Source organism: Mesoplodon bidens (assembly GCF_964165515.1).
Source record: "Mesoplodon bidens genome assembly, chromosome: X".
Lineage (NCBI taxonomy): Eukaryota > Metazoa > Chordata > Mammalia > Artiodactyla > Ziphiidae > Mesoplodon > Mesoplodon bidens.
The window spans coordinates 45,730,568-45,754,149 of NC_138163.1; the positions used below are offsets into that span (position 1 = coordinate 45,730,568).

At 38.5% G+C, this 23,582-nt stretch overlaps 1 protein-coding gene across 5 annotated transcripts in view; it reads left to right on the forward strand.

Annotated features, from left to right (window-relative positions):
- ACSL4 (acyl-CoA synthetase long chain family member 4) overlaps positions 1-23,582 on the forward strand; it is an 81,695-nt gene that overhangs the window by 23,959 nt on the left and 34,154 nt on the right. The window contains exons 2-9 of one of the 5 annotated variants that reach the window (XM_081222060.1): positions 3,529-3,581; positions 14,955-15,061; positions 16,519-16,758; positions 16,997-17,174; positions 17,572-17,681; positions 17,799-17,937; positions 21,862-22,012; positions 22,162-22,285. In XM_081222060.1, coding sequence (XP_081078186.1) covers positions 16,531-16,758; positions 16,997-17,174; positions 17,572-17,681; positions 17,799-17,937; positions 21,862-22,012; positions 22,162-22,285 — 930 coding nt within the window. In that variant the 5' untranslated portion in view covers positions 3,529-3,581; positions 14,955-15,061; positions 16,519-16,530. Of the gene's footprint in view, positions 1-3,528; positions 3,582-14,954; positions 15,062-16,341; positions 16,759-16,996; positions 17,175-17,571; positions 17,682-17,798; positions 17,938-21,861; positions 22,013-22,161; positions 22,286-23,582 lie in introns of all 5 variants that reach the window. The other 4 variants (XM_081222061.1, XM_081222057.1, XM_081222058.1 and 1 more) reach the window with 4 other exon arrangements.

The following is a 23,582-nucleotide window of genomic DNA, read 5'->3' on the forward strand; positions in this document are numbered from 1 at the left end:
AAAAACAAATATTGTATATTAGCGCATGTATGTGGAACCTAGAAAAATGGTACAGATGAGCTGGTTTGCAGGGCAATTGAGACACAGATGTAGAGAACAAACGTATGGACACGAAGGGGGGAGAGCTGCGGCGGGGTGGGGATGGTTGTGTGCTGAATTGGACGATTGGGATTGACGTGCATACACTGATGTGTATAAAATTGATGACTAATAAGTACCTGCTGTATAAAAAAATAAATAAAATACAATTTTAAAAAAAGCAAAAAAAAAAGGATTGTTGGTCCTGAGTCAAGAATTATCAATGTGACAGCAATTTTCATCTATTAAAATTTTTCTTCCCCAGTGGTTGTTTCCTAATAGTCAAGCTATATCTTAGGTGGATCTTACAAGTAGATTTTTGATATTTGTTGCTTTAAAAAATTCTTATTTAAATGCAGTTGTTCTATTGAGAGCTTTTAAAAAGAATGTGCCTTTCCCTCTTGATACTGTTGTTAGTTTCATTCAAGGTAATCAAAAGGATAGGGATAGTGCACCTTTTTTTGTTTTCTAATATTCTCACATTCATCTTTTTTTTTTTTTTTTGGTACGTGGGCCTCTCACTATTGTGGCCTCTCCCATTGTGGAGCACAGGCTCCGGACGCACAGGCTCAGCGGCCATGGCTCACGGGCCCAGCCGCTCCACAGCATGTGGAATATTCCCGGACCAGGGCACGAACCCGTGTCCCCTGCATCAGCAGGCGGACTCTCAACCACTGTGCCACCAGGGAAGCCCCACATTCATCTTAAGAGTAAAACTAATCAATACTGATTAGAAAGAAATTCTTAATTTTGCTGTGTAGGGAAGCATATAAGATGCTTTCCTAATGTTCTAGAAAGTAGACCCTATTTTGGTCCATTTGGAGGGGAGGGGGGGAGAGTTTGTTTTTAGAGACTAGTTCATTACTCTCATTTTAAAGCCTATTTCAGTTCTGAAAGTGTGCAACTTTTGAAGTAAGGGGTGGAATTTCTATGCATGTAGTTTATCTTCCCATCCCAGGTGAAGTCTGGTACTTATATTGTAGGTTAGGTACTTGTCATTTTTATACACACACAATTTACATATGTGTGCTATGCAAATTGTGTGTGTATGTGTGCATATATATATAAAACCATACTAATGATAAAACTATGTGTGTGTGTGTATATATATATAATTTATATACATAATTTACCATACTAATTATAAGGGGAGAAGTTAAGTAACAGAATGTGTGATAATAGAATTCTTAGCTAGAGTTGAAGTATTTCTCTTCACATTCAAACTAGACTCTGTCTTTGAGCTAGGGTAAAGATAGTGGGTGTAGTATAAATAAACATTGCTTCAAAACTTAGAAAGTGAAACAAAGAACTTACCCCTGAATATTGCAGATTTAACTACATAAAGAAATATTCATTGTTGTCATGGATATACAATTTATATGTTCTTCTAGCATTGAAAAGAATAATTTTTGATTAGGAGTAAAATGAAGGATTTTCTGTTTGGCTAAAATTGATTATCATCATTCTAAAATATAATGGTCCATGTAGCTGTCCAGTTTTCCCAGTACCACTTATTGAAGAGGCTGTCTTTTCTCCATTGTATATTCTTGCCTCCTTTATCAAAAATAAGGTGACCATATGTGCGTGGGTTTATCTCTGGGCTTTCTATCTGTTTCATTGATCTATATTTCTGTTTTTGTCCCAGTACCGTAGTGTCTTGATTACTGCAGCTTTGTAGTGTAGTCTGAAGTCTGGGAGCCTGATTCCTCCAGCTCCGTTTTTCTTTCTCAAGATTGCTTTGGCTATTTGGGGTCTTTTGTGTTTCCATACAAATTGTGAAATTTTTTGTTCTAGTTCTGTGAAAAATGCCATTGGTAGTTTGATAGGGATTGCACTGAATCTGTAGATTGCATTGGGTAGTATAGTCATTTTCACAACGTTGATTCTTCCAATCCAAGAACATGGTATATCTCTCCATCTGTTTGTATCATCTTTAATTTCTTTCATCAGTGTCTTATAGTTTTCTGCATACAGGTCTTTCGTCTCCTTAGGTAGGTTTATTGCTAGGTTTTTTCTTTTTTTTTAAAACATCTTTATTGGAGTATAATTGCTTTACAATGGTGTGTTAGTTTCTGCTTTATAACAAAGTGAATCAGTTATACATATACATATGTTCCCGTATCTCTTCCCTCTTGCATCTCCCTCCCTCCCACCCTCCCTGTCCCACCCCTCTCGGTGGTCACAAACCACCTAGCTTATCTCCCTGTGCTATGTGGCTGCTTCCCACTAGCTATCTATTTTATGTTTGGTGGTGTATATATGTCCATGCCACTCTCTCACTTTGGTATTTTATTCTTTTTGTTGCAGTGGTAAATGGGAGTGTTTCCTTAATTTCTCTTTCAGATTTTTCATCCTTCGTGTATAAGAATGCAAGGGATTTCTGTGCATTAATTTTGTATCCTGCTACTTTACCAAATTCGTTGATTAGCTCTAGCAGTTTTCTGGTAGCATGTTTTGGATTCTCTATGTATAGTGTCATGTCATCTGCAAACAGTGACAGCTTTACTTCTTTTCCGATTTGGATTCCTTTTATTTCTTTTTCTTCTCTGATTGCTGTGGCTAAAACTTTCAAAACTATGTTGCATAATAGTGGTGAGAGTGGACAACGTTGTCTTGTTCCTGATCTTAGAGGCAATGGTTTCATTTCTTCACCATTGAGAAGGATGTTGGCTGTGGGTTTGTGATATATGGCCTTTATTATGTTGAGGTAAGTTCTCTCTATGCCTACTTTCTGGAGGGTTTTTATCATAAATGGGTGTTGAATTTTGTCAGAAGCTTTCTCTGCATCTATTGAGATGATCATATGGTTTTTCCCCTTCAATTTTTTAATATGGTGTATCACATTGATTGATTTGCATATATTGAAGAATCCTTGCATTCCTGGGGTGAACCCCACTTGTAGAGTTTTGATTACTGTTTCTTAGAGCCAGGCTCAGTTACTTTTGTGAGATCCCAATAGCACGACTTTTAGTCATTTCTTGTTTTTCCTTTGGTACCTGGTTTATCATGCACAGGTAATGTGAAACAGCACGTGAGGTTTCTTTTTATTTAGTTATTTTTAAAATTTTATTTATTTTTATTTTTGGCTGCATTGGGTCTTTGTTGCTGTGTGCAGGCTTTCTCTAGTTGTGGCGAGCGGGGGCTACTCTTTGTTGCAGTGCGTGGGCTTCTCATTTCGGTGGCTTTTCTTGCTGCGGAACACAGGCTCTGCGTGCACAGGCTACAGTAGTTGTGGTTTGTGGGCTCTAGAGCGCAGGCTGAGTAGTTGTGGTGCATGGGCTTAGTTGCTCTGCAGCATGTGGGATCTTCCCGGACCAGGGCTTGAACCAGTGTCCCCTGCACTGGCAGGCAGATTCTTAACCACTGCGCCACCAGGGAAGTCCGAGGTTTCTTTTTAAAGGGGATCTTTTCTCATGTCACTATACACATAAATGTTGTCTCTTATTGCAGATTGGAGTCACGAAAGATACACGGATTCTTCTTAAGAGAAAAAGAGGAAATCTGTAAGTATTTGTCCTTTAAAAATTCTAAATTTGCAATCTTGTCAGCTTTTGGAGAAATCTAAGTGACCAAACTAACAGGCATTTTTCCTCTCTTTATATTAGAAAAGCCCTGCCAGTATTTATGTTTGTGTTAAAAAGGCAATATTTGGGAAAGTAAAATAGGAAAGCTTTTTACTCTGGGCAACTTCTAAAATTTAAACTATCTGTCACTCACTTATGAAAGGGGAAGTGATACTTAAAATCTAAATACAATCTTCTTCTTTTGAGTACTACCAAAAAATGGAGTCACAGATTGGAGTTCCAGTTCTGGCTACTGAGGCGGTGTGTCTTTGACAAGCTATTTAGCTTTCTTTGCCTCAATTTCCTCATCTGTAAAATGAGCTTAATAAGTGTAAGTGTCCAGTGAATGGTTCATTAATCTTGATGAAGTTGAATCTGTAGTAGTGTATATTTTCTCCAGTAAATTGAAGCTTATCCTAGTTACTGTTTCTCAAACTGATTTACATATATTTCTGATCTTCAAAAATCTAAGCATCTATACTGTCCTTCACTGAGGCATCTACTCTAGACTATAATATAGAATGAAAGAAATACAACAGAGCACCTAAAGTTAGAATTTTAGGTTTGAGCCTTGGACCTTGAAAATTACCTAGTCCAGGTGTTCCCAAACATTGACCTTTAGCCCGTGCCCTCGCCAGTGAAGAGTTTTTACTGGTCCATGGTGAAGTGAGGAAAATAAAGACAACAGGCCATGAGATTTTTAAAGCTAAACTTTTTCCATTTAAAGGATTGCTTCTTATTATAAGATATGTCCTCCTAATTTTGAGGAGTTAGACCTATTCTGTATTTTATGAAATGATGGTGATAGTAAATGATAGGTTTATGTTTTTTGTTTTTATGTCCATACCTGGCCAAAAAAAAAAATGGCAGCTGTGTCATTGCTGCCTTCTTTGTTTTTAAAACTTTTATTGGTCCATGATATCTTAAAATCTGAATCCAACTTTCTCACTGTACAGATACAGGAGGTTATTTAATTTGTTCCAGGTAGTGCAGCTCAGCAAGCTGCTGAGCTAGGACCAAAGCCCTGTATACAATGCTGCCTCTCTTGTATTTCTGCTCTTCTGAGAATTGCTTTCATTATAATAGATTATGAAATTGAAACAGAAGATCTAGTAGTTCTTATGTGCTAATTCAAAACACTCAATGTTGTTGTAAAGCTAAGGCTTAAAGTCTACTGATCAGCCTGCATTAGAACAATCTTGAACATGACCAAAGATTTTCATCAACAGGCCAGAATTAGTTGTCCCTGAATTCAGCTACATAGGCAGCATGCTATCCCATGATTGACAAAGAAGATACCAATAAGTTTAGTGTTTCCTTTGGGAAATAGACCATAGTGCAATTGTGAGGGCTGTACTATTCAGGCTTCTATAGTTATTTATCCAGAGAGTCTGTTCTCTCTCTCTCTCTCTCTCTCTCTCTCTCTCTCTCTCTCTCTCTCTCTCTCTCTCTCTCTCTCCCCCTCCCTCCCTCCCTCCCTCCCTCCCTCTCTCTCTCCCTCCCTCTCTCCCTCTCTCCCTCTCCCTCCCTCCCCTCCTACACACACACACACACACACACACACACACACATCCTACACACATAGATAAATACTTATAGTAGTTGGCCTGCAGTCCATCTAGATGTGTAACAGAAAAAACTACCAAGGTGAAGAGCTGGAGTTGCCAGGAGCCTTAGTGAGATCATCTGGCCAGTTGTGTTCAGGAGTCAGCAGACACCTTGGAGACTCCTCTTCAATTGGCATAGCTCTGCCTTGGCTATCCCCAAATACACCTCAAAACAGAAATACCTAATTCCCTCATCTCCCTTGCCTCACTCAACGTTTGTGAAGCTCTCATGGGCCAGGTAAACAAATGAACGTGAAGAGAGAACAGAATGGAAAGTATTACCCATCCCTACCATGGAGACATTATCTCTAGGAGTCCTTTTCCATGACTTCTTGTATTTGACTTCATGTGGCTTCCTTCTTTAGTTAAGAATTCTTTAATTTCTCAAATGTCAGGCACACACTAATGCAATGTCAATAATTTAAATACATATTGAATTAATAATGTCAATAATTTAAATACATTTTGAATTAATAATAATGTTAACAAAAATACGTATTGAATGTTTCGTTGTCTTTGGAATACCTGTACCCTTTTCTTACCAACACTAATATTTAAGAGTTGACTGAATGGCTATAAGATTTCAGCCTTCAACAGATTTATCACTCTTTGAGTTCTTTTATTAACCTCATTTATAAGGAATATTTACTACTGAAGAGCAGAGTGAAGCTTTTTTGTTTTGTTTTGTTTTCTGCCATGATACAGTTTCACATCATGGTGGCCAGGTAGCTGAGTTGTAGTGACTTATTTTAGCCATTTTGTAAGGAATGGTTTAAGACTACATTGCTGCGTATTTTTAACAGTGTGAAGTACTGGGAAACAACATCAGCAGAGGACCAACCTATTAAACTGGTCCCTCCTCTAGCAAAGATGGAAGATAGGGCATGTGGCCAAAAAAGATATAAGTTGCAAAATTCTCCCTATAACACAAAGGTACTTCTGTGGAAAGTATCACTGCTGGTTACAGATTTTTATTTGAACCTGAGTTCATGGTTGGCAGCCCACAGTTGTATTACTTTATTATAATTAGTAGATAAGATGCTAGAAGACAGATGAGTAACAAATAGGTAAGATGACAATAGAGTCTGCATATTTCTCACTCAGATGAAACGCATTTGTAACTGTGAGCTAATTTGAAAGGTCAGATCTGTAGCCCAGTTGTTTTTGATTAACTAATGTTAAGATCATAAAGGAAAAATATCCAGTAAATGGAAGACTCTACAGACAAAATTAAAGTCTACACCATGTGTGATGGGCTGTCTAATGTAGCAGCAGGCTTTTGTCTACAGGGACCTGTAGCAGATCCTCTTTAGCAGCAGCTGTAGAACACTGGAATTGTCATTGTGTTGGCTGCTTCCCTTCTACAGCACTGAACCCTTATATTTCTCTCTAAACACATAACTCCTAGAACTTAGTTTGTCTCCCCTTTTTCATGATGTCTGATAAAGTTGGATTGTAACATCATGCTTTGTCAGTAGGTGCCACTTCTAGCATGATATATCCTCAAAATTCCTTACATGTAAGCTTTGGATTAAATTATATCCAGCCCACTCTCAACTTTGGAAAGCTAGCTGGGACGAAGTGAGAGAGTGGCACTGACATATATACAGTACCAAATGTAAAATAGATAGCTAGTGGGAAGCAGCTGCATCACACAGGGAGATTAGCTCCGTGCTGTGTGACCACCTAGAGGGGTGGGATAGGGAGGGAGATGCAAGACGGAGGGGATATGGGGATATATGTATACATAAAGCTGATTCACTTTGTTATACAGCAGAAACTAACAAAACATTGTAAAGCAATTATACTCCAATAAAGATGTTAAAAAAATCGAGTGTTGCGATCACTTAAAATGAGGAAGAGATATGTAATTATACACAGTGTGTGTGAAGTGCAGAAGCACAACGTGGGCTCCTAGATCTCATTTCAACATACTAGATCTCATTTTAACACATGTGAGTAGGGTCCCAATTATATACTATCCAATGACCTAGAAAAAGCATTATCTGATGAATGAATGCTGAGGATGTTCTTAAGGTGTTATGGGAGGGAACATGTGCTAGAACAAGAAAGAGCATCTTCAACATGGCAGCTGAGGTGCCTTCTTTGCTGGGGAAAGCTGGGAAGAGACTAGCAGGGTGGCGACTTCACTAGTTAATACCTGTCCAGGTAATGAAGTAAACAGGTTCGGTTCATCTTGTTAGAGACACACCCAAAGATCAGTCATAGTTGTGAGACACTCCTAGTCAAAGTAGCTAGGCACAGGTGCAATGTGGTGTTAGAGAGCATCTATATATTCACCCTAGGTGTTTTTGGTTTGCCTTTTTCAGTTTTCAAATGTATTTATTATAATTACTGTATACTGGGTTAAAAGTTGGCTTGTATAAGCTATTTCATATTTATTATATTGGCTTACTAACTTTGAGTCAGATGAGACTTACAAGGGGCAGATGGACGTATATTTCACATGATTATTCAGTCTTGTAGACTGCCTGATATCAAAAGATCCTGCTAGCTACTCTTAATGACTTTTATTTTCTTAAAATATTAACATTTAAAAAGTTTTAATGTTAAAATGTTAATTTTAATGTTTTAGTTTTAGTGTTAAAAGTTGACTGAATGGCTGTAAGATTTCAGTCTTCAATAGATTTATCAGTCTTTGAGTTCTTTTATTAATCTCACTTATAAGGTATAAGAGCAGAGTGAGGTTTTTTTTTTTGTTCTCTACCATGATACGGTTTCACATCATGGTGGACAGGTAGCTGAGTTGTAGTGACTTATTTAGCCACTTTGTAAGAAAATGACTAAATAAGTAATTTGTCTACAAATGTTTTAATGTTAAAAGTTTTAATATTAAAATATAAAGTGAATTATATTGTAATGTAGCTTCTGTAAAATTTGATTTCATGAACCAAAGGCAACCAGTTTCTTTAACATGTATATGAGCTTTCTCCTATATGTTTTAAGATCATTTGGAGCTTTTTAATAGTGTGTGAAAGAAAATAGGATTTTTAAAAAAAGCACCCCAGCCCTTTACAGAAGTCTTGGTGATGTAATATCTATGTAGGAGTATGTTCTTTTAAAGTGCAACTGGTATGCTTACCTGTTTAATCTCTTGGATTTTTTAATAATTTTTTGATTTAAAGTTTAGTGAATACAGCTTATCCTTTTCAGAAGGCAAATTATCTCTTTATTTGGTGTTTAAATTACCCTTAGGTGATGTATGATTTGAAAATGTGATTTCTTAAAGTAGCACTGACATAGTTAATCATTGATTATCAAGTTTATATTTTTTATGTTTTCATAAAGTGTTATATCAAGGACAGATTAAGTTAATTTGCCCTACCACGTGTTTCAGCTTGGTAGATGTGTGCATCCTTGCTTGGTTTAGTCTGTTTTATAAAACTTTTGAAAAAAAGTGTCTTGGCATTGACTTCAGTTTATTAGTTTTTCTCTTTAATTCTTAAATGGGTGTTGTGTCACATGCTGCTGGGAGAGATGATTTCTTTTAAATTCAGACTTTAATCAGTATGTAGTGTTTGTTTACTTTGTGTACTGGAGCTCAATGTATTACTAATGCTTTTTGTGTTTAACCTAACTATCTCAGAGCGTTTGAAGTAACTGGAATGAAATACTTAACATTAAACTTGACCTCAAAATAAAAAAAATTGCATCTGATTTTCACTTACACTTCTAGGACTTACTAGACACCTAAAGGGCTTTTTTTCCCCTATAAAAATGACTTAAGCTGTAGGGCAGATCAGTGCTCAAAGTTGTCATCAGGATTTTTTTCATATACAAAGTTTGTCACTCTCACCCATTTAGATTATACCAGTATGACCAAGATCACAGACAGTACAGCTAAAAGTATGGACTTTAAAATCAGATAGACCTGGGTCCAAATCCCTACTTAGCTGTGTTAACTTGGGCAAATGATCTGTCTGAGACTGTTATATCATCAGCTATGTCATCAGGGTATTACTTCAAAAGGGTTTTATGATGGACTAAATGAAATAATGTATCTAAAGGACTGAGCACAGTGCCTAGCTCCTAGTACAGGCTCAGTAAGTGGTTATTAATCTGATTCTCATATAGAATGCTGAACATCAACAGGAATGATTAGTTATCCCCTCACTGAAGCTGATGCCCTTCCCTTTTACAGCTGAAATACAAATGCATCACTTGATTTCAAGGAAGCGCAACTCAGAGTTTATGTCCTCCTGGTGGGACAGCAGTATTTCTCTTCATACATGGCAGGACAGCATTCCTCTCTGAAAGGCATCCGTGAAAAAGCACATAGTAAAAATTCTATAACCCTCTTGCTTTTATAACAACTTTTCCCTCCATGTAACAGGCAGTTTTTCCAGTTTCATATTTTCTCTCGAGCAACTAAACACATGTTCAAATTAATTACCAGGGACTTTTAAGAGTATACCATTTCCTAGAGTGTTGGCATGGACAAGTGATTTTTTAAAAAGATGACTAAGGTTGGTTGTCTTCCGGCTATTGCACTTACGTCCATTTTTACTTTATAGTTTCAGAGCAATCCATGTCCATTCTTTTTTTTTTTTTTTTTTTTTGGCTGTGCTGGGTCTTCATTGCTGCTCACGGGCTTTCTCTAGTTGCGGCGAGCAGGGGCTACTCTTCATTGCAGTGTGCACGCTTCTCATTGCGGTGGCTTCTATTGTTGCGGAGCACGGGCTCTAGGCACTCGGGCTTCAGTAGTTGTGACACGTGGGCTCAGTAGTTGTGGCTCATGGGCTCTAGAGCGCAGGCTCAGTAGTTGTGGCGCACGGGCTTAGTTGCCCTGCGGCATATGGGATCTTCCCGGACCAGGGATCTAACCTGTGTCCCCTGCATTGGCAGGCGGATTCTTAACCTCTGGACCACCAGGGAAGTCCCTCCATGTCCATTCTTATTTCAGTCAACAAGTTTATTGAACAGTTAACACACAGAGGTACTGTTGTAGGAGGGTTCAGCAGCAAACAATAAACTCTCTGCCTCATGGAGCTTTTATGTTCTAATGGGGGCATTCATAATAAACATGAAAAATAAAGCATATGACATAGTAGTTACAAGTACTAAGGAGAATAATAAAGCAAGAAAGGGATAGGAGGTCTTGGGGTTCGATTTTGGAGTGGCTAGAGAAGGCCTCACTGAGAAGGTGATATTTGAGTAAAGACAAAAAGAAGGTGAGAGAATAAGCTGTGCAGGTATCTTAGAAGAACATTCCAGGCAAAGAGAATAGCATGTACAAGGGCCCTGAGGCAGGGTCATGCTTGGTGTGTCCCAGAAACAGCAAGGAACAAGTGGGGCGGTAGCAGAATGAGGCAGGGAAAAGTGTCGGAGATGAAGATGGAAACTTGAGGTGGAGGACAGATCCCATCTCCTAGGTCAGAGTAAGGACTGTATTTCTGAATGAGTCATATGGGGATTCTTTGAAAGGTTTTGGGCAGAGGAATGGTATGATCTAACTTGCACTTTGAACTAGAGCACTCTGGCTGCTGAGTTTAGAATTTATTATAAAGGTGTAAGCAGGGAGATCAGATTGGCTATTGCATTTATCCAGGTGAGAGAGGATAGTGGCTTGAGCCAGGATGGTAGTAGTAGAGGTGGTGAGAAGTAGTTGAATTTGACATCTGTTTTGTAAGTAGAGCTGGTAGGATTTGCTGTTGAATTGGGTGTGGAATGTGTGAGAAAGAGAGGGGAGTGAAAGTGAATCTGGTCATCGAAGGCTTTTGGTCAAAGCAACTGGAACTACAGAAAGGGGCAAGACTGGGTGTGCTAGGTTTCTGGGAGGACGATCAGTGGCTCAATTTTCAACATATGTATTAAATTTGAATATGAAACTGATATCTAAATGGATCTGTTGAGGAAACAGTTGGACATACAAACCTTGGTGCCTAAGGGAGACCTCCAGGCTAAGGGGGGACATTTTGAGAGTCATCACCATATATATGCTAATTAAAGCTGTGAGACTAAATGAGATCAATCACCACGGGAGTGAGCATAGATAAAGAAAAGGTTCAGGGACTGAGCACTATAGCATTTAGAGGTCAGGGAGATGAGGAAGAAGCAGCAAAGAAGATGGAGAAGGAATGGCCAGGGAAATCGGAAGAAAACCTGAAGAATGGGGTCTACTGGAAGCCAAGTGAAGAAGTTTCTAGCAGGAAAAGAGGGGTCAACGGGGCTCAAGGCTGGTAGTGGGTCAAAGGGGATGAGGACTGAGCTTTAATTGACCTTGGGATCTGACAACGTAGAAGTCATCAGTGAACTTGATCAGAACAGTTTTGTGGAATGGTAGAGGGGAAAGGAGCGTAGTGGGTTCAAGAGAAAATAGGAGGGAACTGAGTGACAGAGCACAGAGACAACGCTTCTCCTTCTACAGAGAAGGAGAAGAAATGGGGCCATAGCCAGAGAAGAAGGAACAAGAGAGGGAGTGGTTTTTAAGATGAAAGAAATAATAGCCTGTTAGGATGCTGATGGGACCGATTCAGTAGAGCTGGAAAAATTAATGAGGCAGGAGAGAGAGGGAAGAATCAGTAGAGTGGCGCGGCCAGGTCTTTCTGGTCTAGACAGGGGTGTCACACACAAGTGAAGGGGTCGGCCTTAGCTAGGAGCATCACTAGTTCATCTCTAGTCACGGGAGAGAAGAGAGCACGTGGCCACAGATCCGAGTAGATGGGGAGACACACTGGTGGGAGTCTGTGGAAGTTCTCTTCAGACGGTTTTAGTTTTCTCAGCCAAATGGTAAGCCAGGTCAGCAGCTGAGGATGAGGATGGCAGAGGAGCCTCGGTGGTCTGAAGAGAGAGAACAAAGTGTAACCCCAGGAGAGCAAGCCTGTGGATGGCCTAGTGCAGCGCAGCATGGTTTCTGTGCAGCTTCAAGGGTCCATTTGAGGGAGCAATCATGGATCTAAAGGGGTTCATTCAGCACAGCTGGGTTTTTCTCCAGCCAAATTCAGCTGCATGGGGAGAGGTGCAGATTAGGTGGCGGACAGGATTTCACCAGCTTGTGGTTTAGCCGAGTGAGTACAACGAAGAGGGAGAGATGCAAGTGGGTCGAAAGTGTATTCCAGGAACTGATTATTAATGCTCGTGAAACTGAAGCTGGATCAGATGAAGGATTCTCCCAACAGTGCCATGAAGTAGATAACACAAGCGGTATTCCTGTTTTACACACAATGCCACTGGTACAGAGCTTTTAGGTGAGAGGTCATATATCTCATCCGAAGTCACACATAGGAGCAGACGCTGAGGTTAGAAGCCAGGCCTCCTAACTTTGTTTAGTCCATTTACCACCCAGGATATCAGACTTTCTCTTCTTTAGAGAACAATTCATTTTCCCCTAACATAATAGCAGGGTGCTTAGTCTTGAGTTGCCAAATCATCATACACGTGTCTCTTATAGTATAGTGGTGTTCTAGTAACGTTGACTCTGAAATAATTCAATTTTCCCATTGACTTAGATCATAAAAGGGGAACAGCACTTTACACAGAAAGCTCGAAAGCGTCTGCTACTCTACTTGCTGTTTTCTGATACATCCTGCAGTTCTGCCCCCATCCATTCCCCAGTCCATGAGGACTGTCCTCATTTCCCAATCTTTGTCCTCTCCTTTTGAAAACATATCCATCCTTCATACCGACTCCAAATACTGTGCTATTTTGTGAAACCTTTCTGGATGGTTCTCCTTCCTCCCTCTTTTTTTCCCCCCAAAACTGGATGTAATCTCATCCCTCTTTTGAATACCTTTAGTGTTTTGTTCTTGTTTCTTGGATGGGATCTATCATATTCTACTGTATATATTTGTGAACTCATCTCCCTGCACCCTACCATACATATGGACACATATGTACATGCACACGTGCATATAAAGGATTGAGAGCATGTTTTACTCATCTTTGTGTTAAGTGCTCAGAACTTACACATAGTAGGTGTTCAAATCTTTTTTTTTTTTAATGAATGTATCAATAGGCTGGATGTAACACTGCGGACAGGCCTTGGTTACAGTTTGTACTGTCACACATTTGCTTCTCTTTGCGATGAAAGATCAGACAATATCAGTGGCTCAAATATTCAGCTGAAATGGAGGTTCCAGTGTGCCCCCACCAAAGCAACTCTGGCTTTTGCTTTTATCTGTACTTGTGTTTTCACGTCCACAGAAGATTTTATTCAAATGAATGAGCCATGCCTCGCCCCCTGCCCCCAGTACCACCAGAAAGAATTAGAAAACTTCTGGACTAAATGACCTCTCTGATCTCTCTTTACCTGAATGTTCTTTGAGCCTTGTGTACTCTGTGTGTGTGTGTGTGTTTGTGTGTGTGTGTGTGTGTGTTTATGTGTCTCTGTACTACAAGGATTAAGTAGATGTTTCCCTACCTCCAAGACTTAAGGCAAATCTGTTTAAAAGATTAAGTGTATGTAACAACATGAATGACTGAACACATACAATACAGTTTAAATCTAGCTAGATTGTAAGCCCTTCAAAAGCTGTCTTCTACTTCTTCAGCCCCAAGGGTGAGCCTGAGGTGGTACTTCTGGTATTGTCCCTGATAATTTACATATTGAAATAAGTATTTATTTTGAATTGATTTCCTTTCAGTACTTCTTTATATTACCAGTAAAGAATTATTTTAAAAAATTGTGTGTGTAGGTAGACTATCATCTGAGACTATCATCTGTGACTATCCTTTAAGGTGTATAAAGGAATATTATAAAGTATTTGTTATATCAAAGAGGTGTTGGGTTTGATAGGGTTGAGAACTCCTGGTCTGTGCTCTATACTTAGGTGCTCAGATGTTTAAAAATGATGGTATAATCAAGGATCAGAATGAGTGGTAGACATTTCAAGTGATGTGGGAAATTAGAAAAAGGAAAGATTATCAAGGATTTGGGTAGTCATGGAATGTCTGATGGAGGAGAGGATTGTTAGGGGGAATCTTGCATATTGAGGATCAGGCACTATGATAGACACTTGATGTACCTTATCTTGAAAAAATGAATGACCAGACTTGTCAAAGAGACTGAGAAAGCAATTTCTAGGTATAGTAAATCATAAAATTAAAGTTGGAAGGGCCCCAGGAAATCATCTAGGCCAGAAATTTTTAGTGTAAGCGTGGTGTCACCCTTTGGTGTTCATGGATGGATTCCAGGGAACTCAGGAATCCCCTGAATTTGTGTATACCATTTTGCATATCTTTCTGCGGGGAACTGGGTTCATAGTTCTCATTGGATTCTGAAAGGGGCCCATCACCTCTAGGAACTTAAGGGCTACTGATCTAGTCAGATCCTAAGCTCAGACAGATTGTTTTGCCCAAGGTTAACACAGCCAGTCAGTGACAGAGATGGGGTCTGAAACCCAGGCCTTTTCACCTGTAGTTTCTTGCTCATTTCACCACACTCAGTTGAAGGACATGAACAAAAGCAGAGGCAGGATTAAGGATTAAGCTACCATTTTATAGTAGTTGGTGTAAAAACGCACAACTCTCTTGGGGTCAGTAGTCCATTTCCACAAGAGTTGCAGAAGGATGCACTTCAATTTGTCTCCTCAAAGTGAACTAATATTTTAATTTTTGTAGTAGAAATACACTGCCACTCTCCAAAATAGCTTTCTCAGCTGAAGGCAAGCTCCCGGAGAGACATTATTCTCCCTGAGGCTGTTTCTGCAGTTCCTTTCCATTTGGCACTGTTTTTTCTGACCTGCAGTGGCCTCCAGTTTCCTGTCAAATCAAATCAAAACTACTTTGCCTGATTTGTCAGACCCTGTACTACTGTGGCCTGTTTAGCCAGCGAGTACTCTGTGCCCCACTCAGGTGAGTGTCCTGTTTTTTGGCAGTCTCTCCTCTCCCAAAGTCCTTTCATTTCTACCTCTTTATCTTTTATCATGTGGTTCCCCAGCCCAGAATGACCTCCATTCTTTCTCCTTTGTTTCCAGATCCCTGACATAAGGTCCAGCTTAAGTCTAATCTCCACAAAGCCTCCCCTAGTAACTGTGGACCATTTTGCACTTGCTCTGAACTGCTATCGCATTTATTGCTTGCACTGCACACCATAGCACTTAGGTATTTCCACAGGCTTTTCATCGGAAAGGGTCCAGTGGTCACTTTGGGAGTGGGGTTCCCGGAAGTCCAGGGTGGGACTCTGGGCACCCCCAATCCCTGCTTCAGCCAGAGCAATTCCACTTTAGTGTCTATATATGGGAAGTCTGCACGAGTGTTTATTTGAAGAAATGGTTTTGCTGCCACCTTCTCCTGCAAACAAAGTTTGAAAAACACTGGATCTATCTTGTGTGCTGATGGCCTCACAAGTGTTAACTCGTAATGAGCAAGGGCCAGGACTTACACTACTTTGGACTTAATACTACCACTCCAAGGCAACTAGTGCAATTTTGAGCACAAAAGTGGGCAGGTAGGAAATGATTTTATGACTGTATTGCTCCAATTTGGGGGATAGGAGGTAGTGAATAGCATTACCAAGAAATTATCTTAAAGAAGAACTCAGAATAATATTTCTGGTTTGATCTTTGAGAAATAAACCGAAATTGGTGGATTTTTTTCTCTCTTTTGGAAACAAAACCTAATCCTATTTAAAGCTGTCCAGTTTACATATACATATTTAAGAGGAACCTAAATATTGGTATTCACTACTCTCCCAAAGTTTAGCCAAACTTAAATACCACATGCCTGCACTCATATAGGCACTATAAGTGTTACACGACTGACTTATAGAGTGGTGTGTAGTATACCTAAAAACCTATAAAAATTAAATTTAAAATTTATGGCCATAATGATTAAAACTGGAAAATGCCAGTCTTTCAGACCAGTTATTTCCGCTTTCTTGTATCAAATCAATTATAGAAACTAATAAAGACCTGAGTATTTAAATCGGTGGTCTATCAACTTGCTAATACTCTTTTGTTTTGTTTTTGTTTTGTTTTGTTTTCCCTGCTCTCTGCCTGGTTCATTGTCTTCACCTACAGGTGTACTTTATTGTCGGCTTCCAAAGATTACTAACTCTTATCTGTATCATTAAAATTGAACTGCCTTGACTCTTCTGCTACTCTTACTACTGCTTCCATTATTGCCTTCTTCAGCAAAATCAGGCTTTCTGAAGCCAAAGAATAACAAGAAATAAACACCATTTTAGAAGCCTTGCCACTATGAAACTTAAGCAAAATGTGCTCACCATTATTTTGCTGCCTATCCACTTGTTAATAACAATATACAGTGCCCTTGTATTTATTCCGTGGTATTTTCTTACCAATGCCAAGAAGAAAAACGCTATGGCAAAGAGAATAAAAGCTAAGCCCACCTCAGACAAACCTGGAAGTCCGTATCGCTCTGTCACGCACTTCGACTCACTAGCTGTCATAGACATCCCTGGAGCAGACACCCTGGATAAATTATTCGATCATGCCGTATCCAAGTTTGGGAAGAAGGACAGCCTGGGGACCAGGGAAATCCTAAGTGAAGAAAATGAAATGCAGCCAAATGGAAAGGTTTTTAAGAAGGTAAAGCATTTTTGTGCTTCCTATTGTTTTTAAAGGGGAAGGTACACTTTATTATAAATCAAGTGCATTTAAAACATGCTGGCATTCCATTATAGTGTCCGTAACTAATTCTCAGAAGGTGCTCACAGCATCTGTGTAATTCACTTAAGGGTATTTTTAGAGTTCTACACTTTGAATAGTATGTCAATTGCTTGTTTGAGTACATATGCTAATATTACAGAATGTCTCACTTTAACAGTTAATTCTTGGGAATTATAAATGGATGAACTATCTCGAAGTGAACCGCAGAGTGAATAACTTTGGTAGTGGACTCGCTGCATTGGGACTGAAACCAAAGAGCACTATTGCCATTTTCTGTGAGACAAGGGCTGAATGGATGATTGCAGCACAGACCTGCTTTAAGTACAACTTTCCTCGTAAGTGCCTGGTGTTTTTGGAGGGGGAGAGAGTGGGCTTTGCTTACATGTGAAATTGTCCTGAGATCCTCTTGTTTTCCCAGCAAGTGTTCAGCCAGAACCTATTGGCCTTGAGAAACTGAATTGACTGATGATTTTTGCCCAGTTTGTGGCACTTCCAGTATTTCTGGGTTTCTTTAGTTTTAAAAAGTTAGAATCCCGAAAATTTGTAAGAAAGATTTGTGACTACCAGGAAGTTTGAGGCAAGGTTGAAGGGTAATAGCAGAGACTATGAAATCAAATTAGATTATAAAATGTCTTTGCATCTGTGAGTATATCTGTCATTAAAAGTTGACTTAAATAATATATCTAAGAAATGTTTATCATTTAACTTTTGTGTTCATTTTTTATTATGTAGTTGTGACTTTATATGCCACACTTGGCAAAGAAGCTGTAGTTCACGGGTTAAATGAATCTGAGGCTACCTATCTGATTACTAGTGTTGAACTTCTGGAAAGTAAACTTAAGGTAAGTATGAAATTTTCTTTTAATTCATGGTAGTGTTTGACAGCATAAGAGAATATTCAAGAATTGAGTTTATTGCATACCCATATTTAATAACTGGATTTTCTTTCTGCTCAACAGACTGCATTGTTAGATATTAACTGTGTTAAACATATCATTTATGTGGATAATAAGACGATCAATAAGGCAGAATACCCTGAAGGATTTGAGATTCACAGCATGCAATCAGTAGAAGAGTTGGGATCCAAGCCAGAAAACTGTAAGTAAAGCAGTTAAAACAAATGTATTAATCTCTTCAAGGCTTGTTATTCCAGTAGGTTAGGAAAAGCAGTAATGCAAGTGAAAGCTGTGAAGTTCTCTGATTTAAAAAAAAGTTTGTATAACTCAATAAAAAAACGTTAAAAACGTTTACAAGCTATCAAGACCATACATGATTAAGATTTTTCTCTCCCTTTCTCCTCAAAAAGGTAACCACTATTTGAAATATTACTAAATGGTTGAGGCTTATGGCAGTTGCTGCCAAACTTTTCTTTTTTCAGAGAAACCTACTATAACCTTCCAATCTGGACTCAACGTAAGGCAAAGATCTCAGGCCTTCCATTCAGTAACCTTTTTTTTTTTTTTTAATGCTTAATGCTACTGATTTTCATCATGTCTCAGAGGATGCAGAGCCGTTTGCCAAAACCATACTTGGCTTATTCTACCACTGATATGGTAGTTGGTATTTCATTTGAAACAAGTTAAGTGTGTCTTATATCAAAATGTCAGTTGGTCATCAGGACAGAGGGTTGAGCAAATGAAATACTCCATTGAAATATTTTTCTTTCTCATGTTTAATGAGAAGATCACAATACTCTACTAGATGAGTAATCCGAGTCTTTTATTGTAGGCATAAGTATGCCTGTCCTTTGCTCTGGGGAAAGATATTATCTTTATTGTACTGGGCAGTGAACATGCCTGCTCTTTGCTCTGGAGGGAGACACTTTCTCTGTCTTCCAAGGCTGTTCACTGTGCAGTCATCCTTGCAAAGACAGTCTGGAACAGTCAGTGCCTCTGCTCGCAAGATGTACAGAAACTCAAGAGACCCATGGAGAATTATCTCTCAACACCAGGTTGACCCTGCAAGATCACGGTGAACTTGACTGGGAAGTCCTGATTGGTAGGGATTTGCTGGCACAAAACTATGGGAGCTATTGGCCCTCATAATTTTGTGTGAGCCAGAGCATGATAGACCACAGGTCCCACCTAGTCTACTCATCGCTACAGTTAATAAGACACATATGTTTGGGGTGATACTTTACCTGAGTAGACAGTTGTTATGATGATGACAAGAAGTGAAGTGTCACATTGTGTGCTTAGCCTGAGAAGACCTTAACATATCTACTGCTGCCGCTTCCATCAGTCATCAGAAGAAGGATGCAGTCCCTATTTGCTTGATTTATAAACTATGACAGTAGATACCTTTAAGGAGCATTAACATTACCCCATTTAAGTATAACTTTATCTTTGGTTATCTCAGTACTAAATCATACTGTTTAAAATGGTTATTTTAACTTGTATATATAAGTGTGATTCATTTTATAAACTGATTTGTAAAAAAGTTTATTTTGTAGAGCAGTTTTAGGTTCACAGCAAAACTGAGGGGAAGGTACACACGTGCACAGCATCCCCCATTATCAGCATCCCAGAGTGGTATGTTTGTTACGAATGATGACCCTACATTGACATCATTATCACCACAAAGCCATAGTTTACATTAGGGATCCCTCTTGGTGTTACACATCCTACGGGTTTGGACAAATGTATACTGACATGTATTATCATTATAGTATCATACAGAGTATAAACTCATTTTTTAGAATCCAACAACCCTATTAAACTTTTATTTATTTAATTGCGATCATATACCTGGGGATTCTTGGTTAGTTTGGTGTATTCTAGAAAGGAAAGGAGATTACTAGGTTAGCACAATACACTGTCTTGAAAGTGGAAGCCCCAGTGTGCTGTTTAAAACTTAGCATGTTAGAATCTTCGAGTTGATGTTGCCTTAAAGATCAAATCAAAAACAACAACAACAACAACAACAAAGGAACACAAGGAAACTTAGGGAAGTGATGGACACGCCTGTTGCCCTGATTGTTGTGATTGTATCACAGATGTTTGTATACGTTCAGTCATCAAATTGTACACATTAATATATTCAGTTCTTTATATTATCAATTATACCTCAATAAAGCTATTAAAAAGCTATATGAACAGTTTAGATATACATTATCTCTTGTGAGCAGCACTGTTGTCTGTCCAACCTAGGTTCGATAGATTAAGAGCTGGAAGCAAAGTCATGTCACGTTAAAATTTAAAATATTGACATATATATATATATATATATATATATATATATATATACATACAGTGTTTGTTTAGAGTGTGCATGTAGGCAGTTAATAAATGGGGAATTGAAATTTCACTCAACTTTTTGTTTAGTTAGTATTGTGGAATGACAAAAAAAGCTATGTCTTATAATAGCAGTTCCTTTTATTAATAGGCTGAAAGATACTTTCAAGGAACATTTACAGTTTCTCTAATTCCTTTTCCCTGTGTATGACTATTCTAATTATATTTATTGAAATGTAATTTGTTGCCTGTTTCATCTAAAATTTTTAAGCTTCTATGTTATGCCTTTTTAACTTCATTGTTCCAGTAATTCATTTTTATTGTATTTTACAAATGCACCCATCCATAAATTATTAGGGGAAGAAAGGGTCCTCACAACAGATAGTTTGAGAAGCACAACTCTAGCAGACAGGTTAACAAGTTCCAGCCTGCATCTGTTTCTCTAAATGAAGTTGGATTGGAACACAGTCACATCCATTTTAACAACTGTGTATGGTTCCTTTCACTCTACAGCAACAAAGTTGGGTAGTTTTGGCACAAACCATATGACCCTCCAAGCCTAAAATATTTACTGTCTGGTCCTTTGCAAAGAAAGCCTGCAGATTCCTGTTCAAGATGGCTGACTGTAATCTGTTGGGAAGACCTCTCTATTTCCCTCCGCCAATCATTCAATAAGCAGAGATGGCACTGGGGTTCAGGACCCTTAAGATGATTAAGCGTTCCTACCAGCAGACAGAGGGCAAAAACAAACGAAGTTTAGAAACTGTTTAGATATTACCTTTGGTAGGAAATGAAGGGCTTGTAAACCCCTTTAAACTGTCTCTTTTTCTTAGTTTCCAAAAATTCCTGTCTGATTTGATTAAAAAGAATCAAAGTATGGTATGCCCTGATAGGGAAAAAAGCACTAATTCTGGAAGATGCAAAAGAATCCCCAATCCAGACACATACCAAGTATTCTAACTACAGGAGTGAGTGAGCATATGTGTGTGTGTGTGTGTGTGTGTAGCAGAGAGAAAGGATCTCCTGCTATAATTTTAATCTCACTGCACTTTCAATACTTTTAAACAATGATTTCCTGTATAGATTTCAAGAAGCAACAATCAAAACAGTAGACATTATCGTTTGGGTTTGATATCCTTTGGAGTTTACTTGCTACTTGGAATCTAATAAAAATATGTTAAATGTATAATGGTTCTCTAATTCAATATCCATGGTTCAATTATTTTAAAATAAAATTATTTTTCTAAAAACTTGAAAAAATCAAGTCCAGTGGTTTTCAATCAGGAGTGTGTATTAGTGTCACCTGTGGAGCCTTTGATCCATTTCAGACATACAGAATCAGAATTTTCAGAACTAGGGTCCAGAGATAGTATTTTATTTAAGTTCCACAGGTGATTCTCATTCCCACCAGTGGTTTAAGAACCATAATCTCGTCCAATTGTCTCATTTTAGAGATGAGAAAACGGAGGTTTGAGGAGCTCACACAAAATACTCTATCTTCCTGATTGTCCAAATCTTAGATATCTTTCCACAACAAGGCCCTGTAAACAGCACTGTGGAGAGGCATGAACAGACAGGGATTAGGGTAAACATCCAGAAGATGGGCCAGGTTGAGTTTGAAATTCTCATTGCAGGTAACCAGAATTTGATAACCATTTTCGTGGTGATTAACAGTAGAGAGTATTTGTTTTAAATAGTTTACCATTATGCCAAAATCTAAAAGTCTTATCTTTGCTTAGCAATTTGACTTGTAAACTAGAGAAAATTTGGTGCTTTGTCATTTATTTAGCAAGCGTTCCTCCAAATAGACCAACTCCTTCGGACTTGGCTATCGTCATGTATACCAGTGGTTCTACTGGCCGACCTAAGGGAGTGATGATGCATCATAGCAATTTGATAGCTGGAATGACAGGCCAGTGTGAGAGAATTCCTGGACTGGGGTAAGAGAGAATCATTCAGCTTTCTTCCTAGAAATCAGAGCTCATGTTTGGCATTCTCTAGTCTGTATTAAAATGATAAGGTCATTGATGTTTCTAATTTACAGTGTCTTTGTAAGAATGGCTAAAATGTTTCTCTTACTTTGTTTTAGACCAAAGGACACATATATTGGCTACCTGCCTTTGGCTCATGTACTAGAATTGACAGCAGAGATATCTTGTTTTACCTATGGTTGTAGGATTGGATATTCTTCTCCACTTACTCTCTCTGACCAGGTGACAAGCTTTTCAGTATATTGGCATGATCATATTAAGTTACAGTGTTTGGCTGAGGATAGATTACTAAAACATGAGATATTTTAATTCAGCTAAAACTTTCTCCTTGGCTTCAAAAGTATGCAGCTGCAGTGAATAACCTTGAGGATTTGTTAGCATTGCTTTATTTTACATATTTTAAAATTATTTTGAGACAAATAATTACTTCCATTGTCTTCAGTATTCTATCAACCAAAATGTTATCAAATTAGTATTTCTGTATGATGTTAGTTGATGTTCATAGTGGTGACTTTGAGATGTGGCTTTGCCTTTTGGCTAATCAAAGAAAGTTAAAATTATCTTCAGGCTTGTTTCAGTGTTTTATCTACCTTAGTTGAAGTTTTTTGCTTTTTGTTTTTGTTTTTGTTTGAAAATGGATGGTCTGCTATGTGTGATATGTTATTAATAAAAATGCTCAGTTTACCAAAATATCCCATTTTCTTTTATCCTGGATCAGAGTTTCTCCTCTAAGAAAGGCTGAAATGTGCTAGAAGAAATAATCTACATCATAAAGCACTTATGCACTCATACCTCAGACTTGTAGGATATTTTAGTTGGAACAGATAACTCACAGAGCAGTAGATCAAATTCCATGTGTAACTGTCTGTCTTTGCCCTAAGTGTAAGGTCACACACCATCAAACTCGTAGAGGAAAACATAGGCAGAACACTCTATGACATAAATCACAGCAAGATCCTTTTGGACCCACCTCCTAGAGAAATGGAAATAAAAACAAAAATAAACAAATGGGACCTAATGAAACTTAATAGCTTTTGCACAGCAAAGGAAACCATAAACAAGACCAAAAGACAACCCTCAGAATGGGAGAAAATATTTGCAGATGAAGCAACAGACAAAGGATTAATCTCCAAAATTTACAAGCAGCTCATGCAGCTCAATATCAAAAAAACAAACAACCCAATCCAAAAATGGGCAGCAGACCTAAATAGACATTTCTCCAAAGAAGATATACAGATTGCCAACAAACACATGAAAGAATGCTCAACATCGTTAATCATTAGAGAAATGCAAATCAAAACTACAATGAGATACCATCTCACACTGCTCAGAATGGCCATCATCAAAAAATCTACAAACAACAAATGCTGGAGAGGGTGTGGAGAAAAGGGAACCCTCTTGCACTGTTGGTGGGAATGTAAATTGATACAGCCACTATGGAGAACAGTATGGAGGTTCCTTAAAAAACTAAAAATAGAACTACAATATGACCCAGCAATCCCCCTACTGGGCATATACC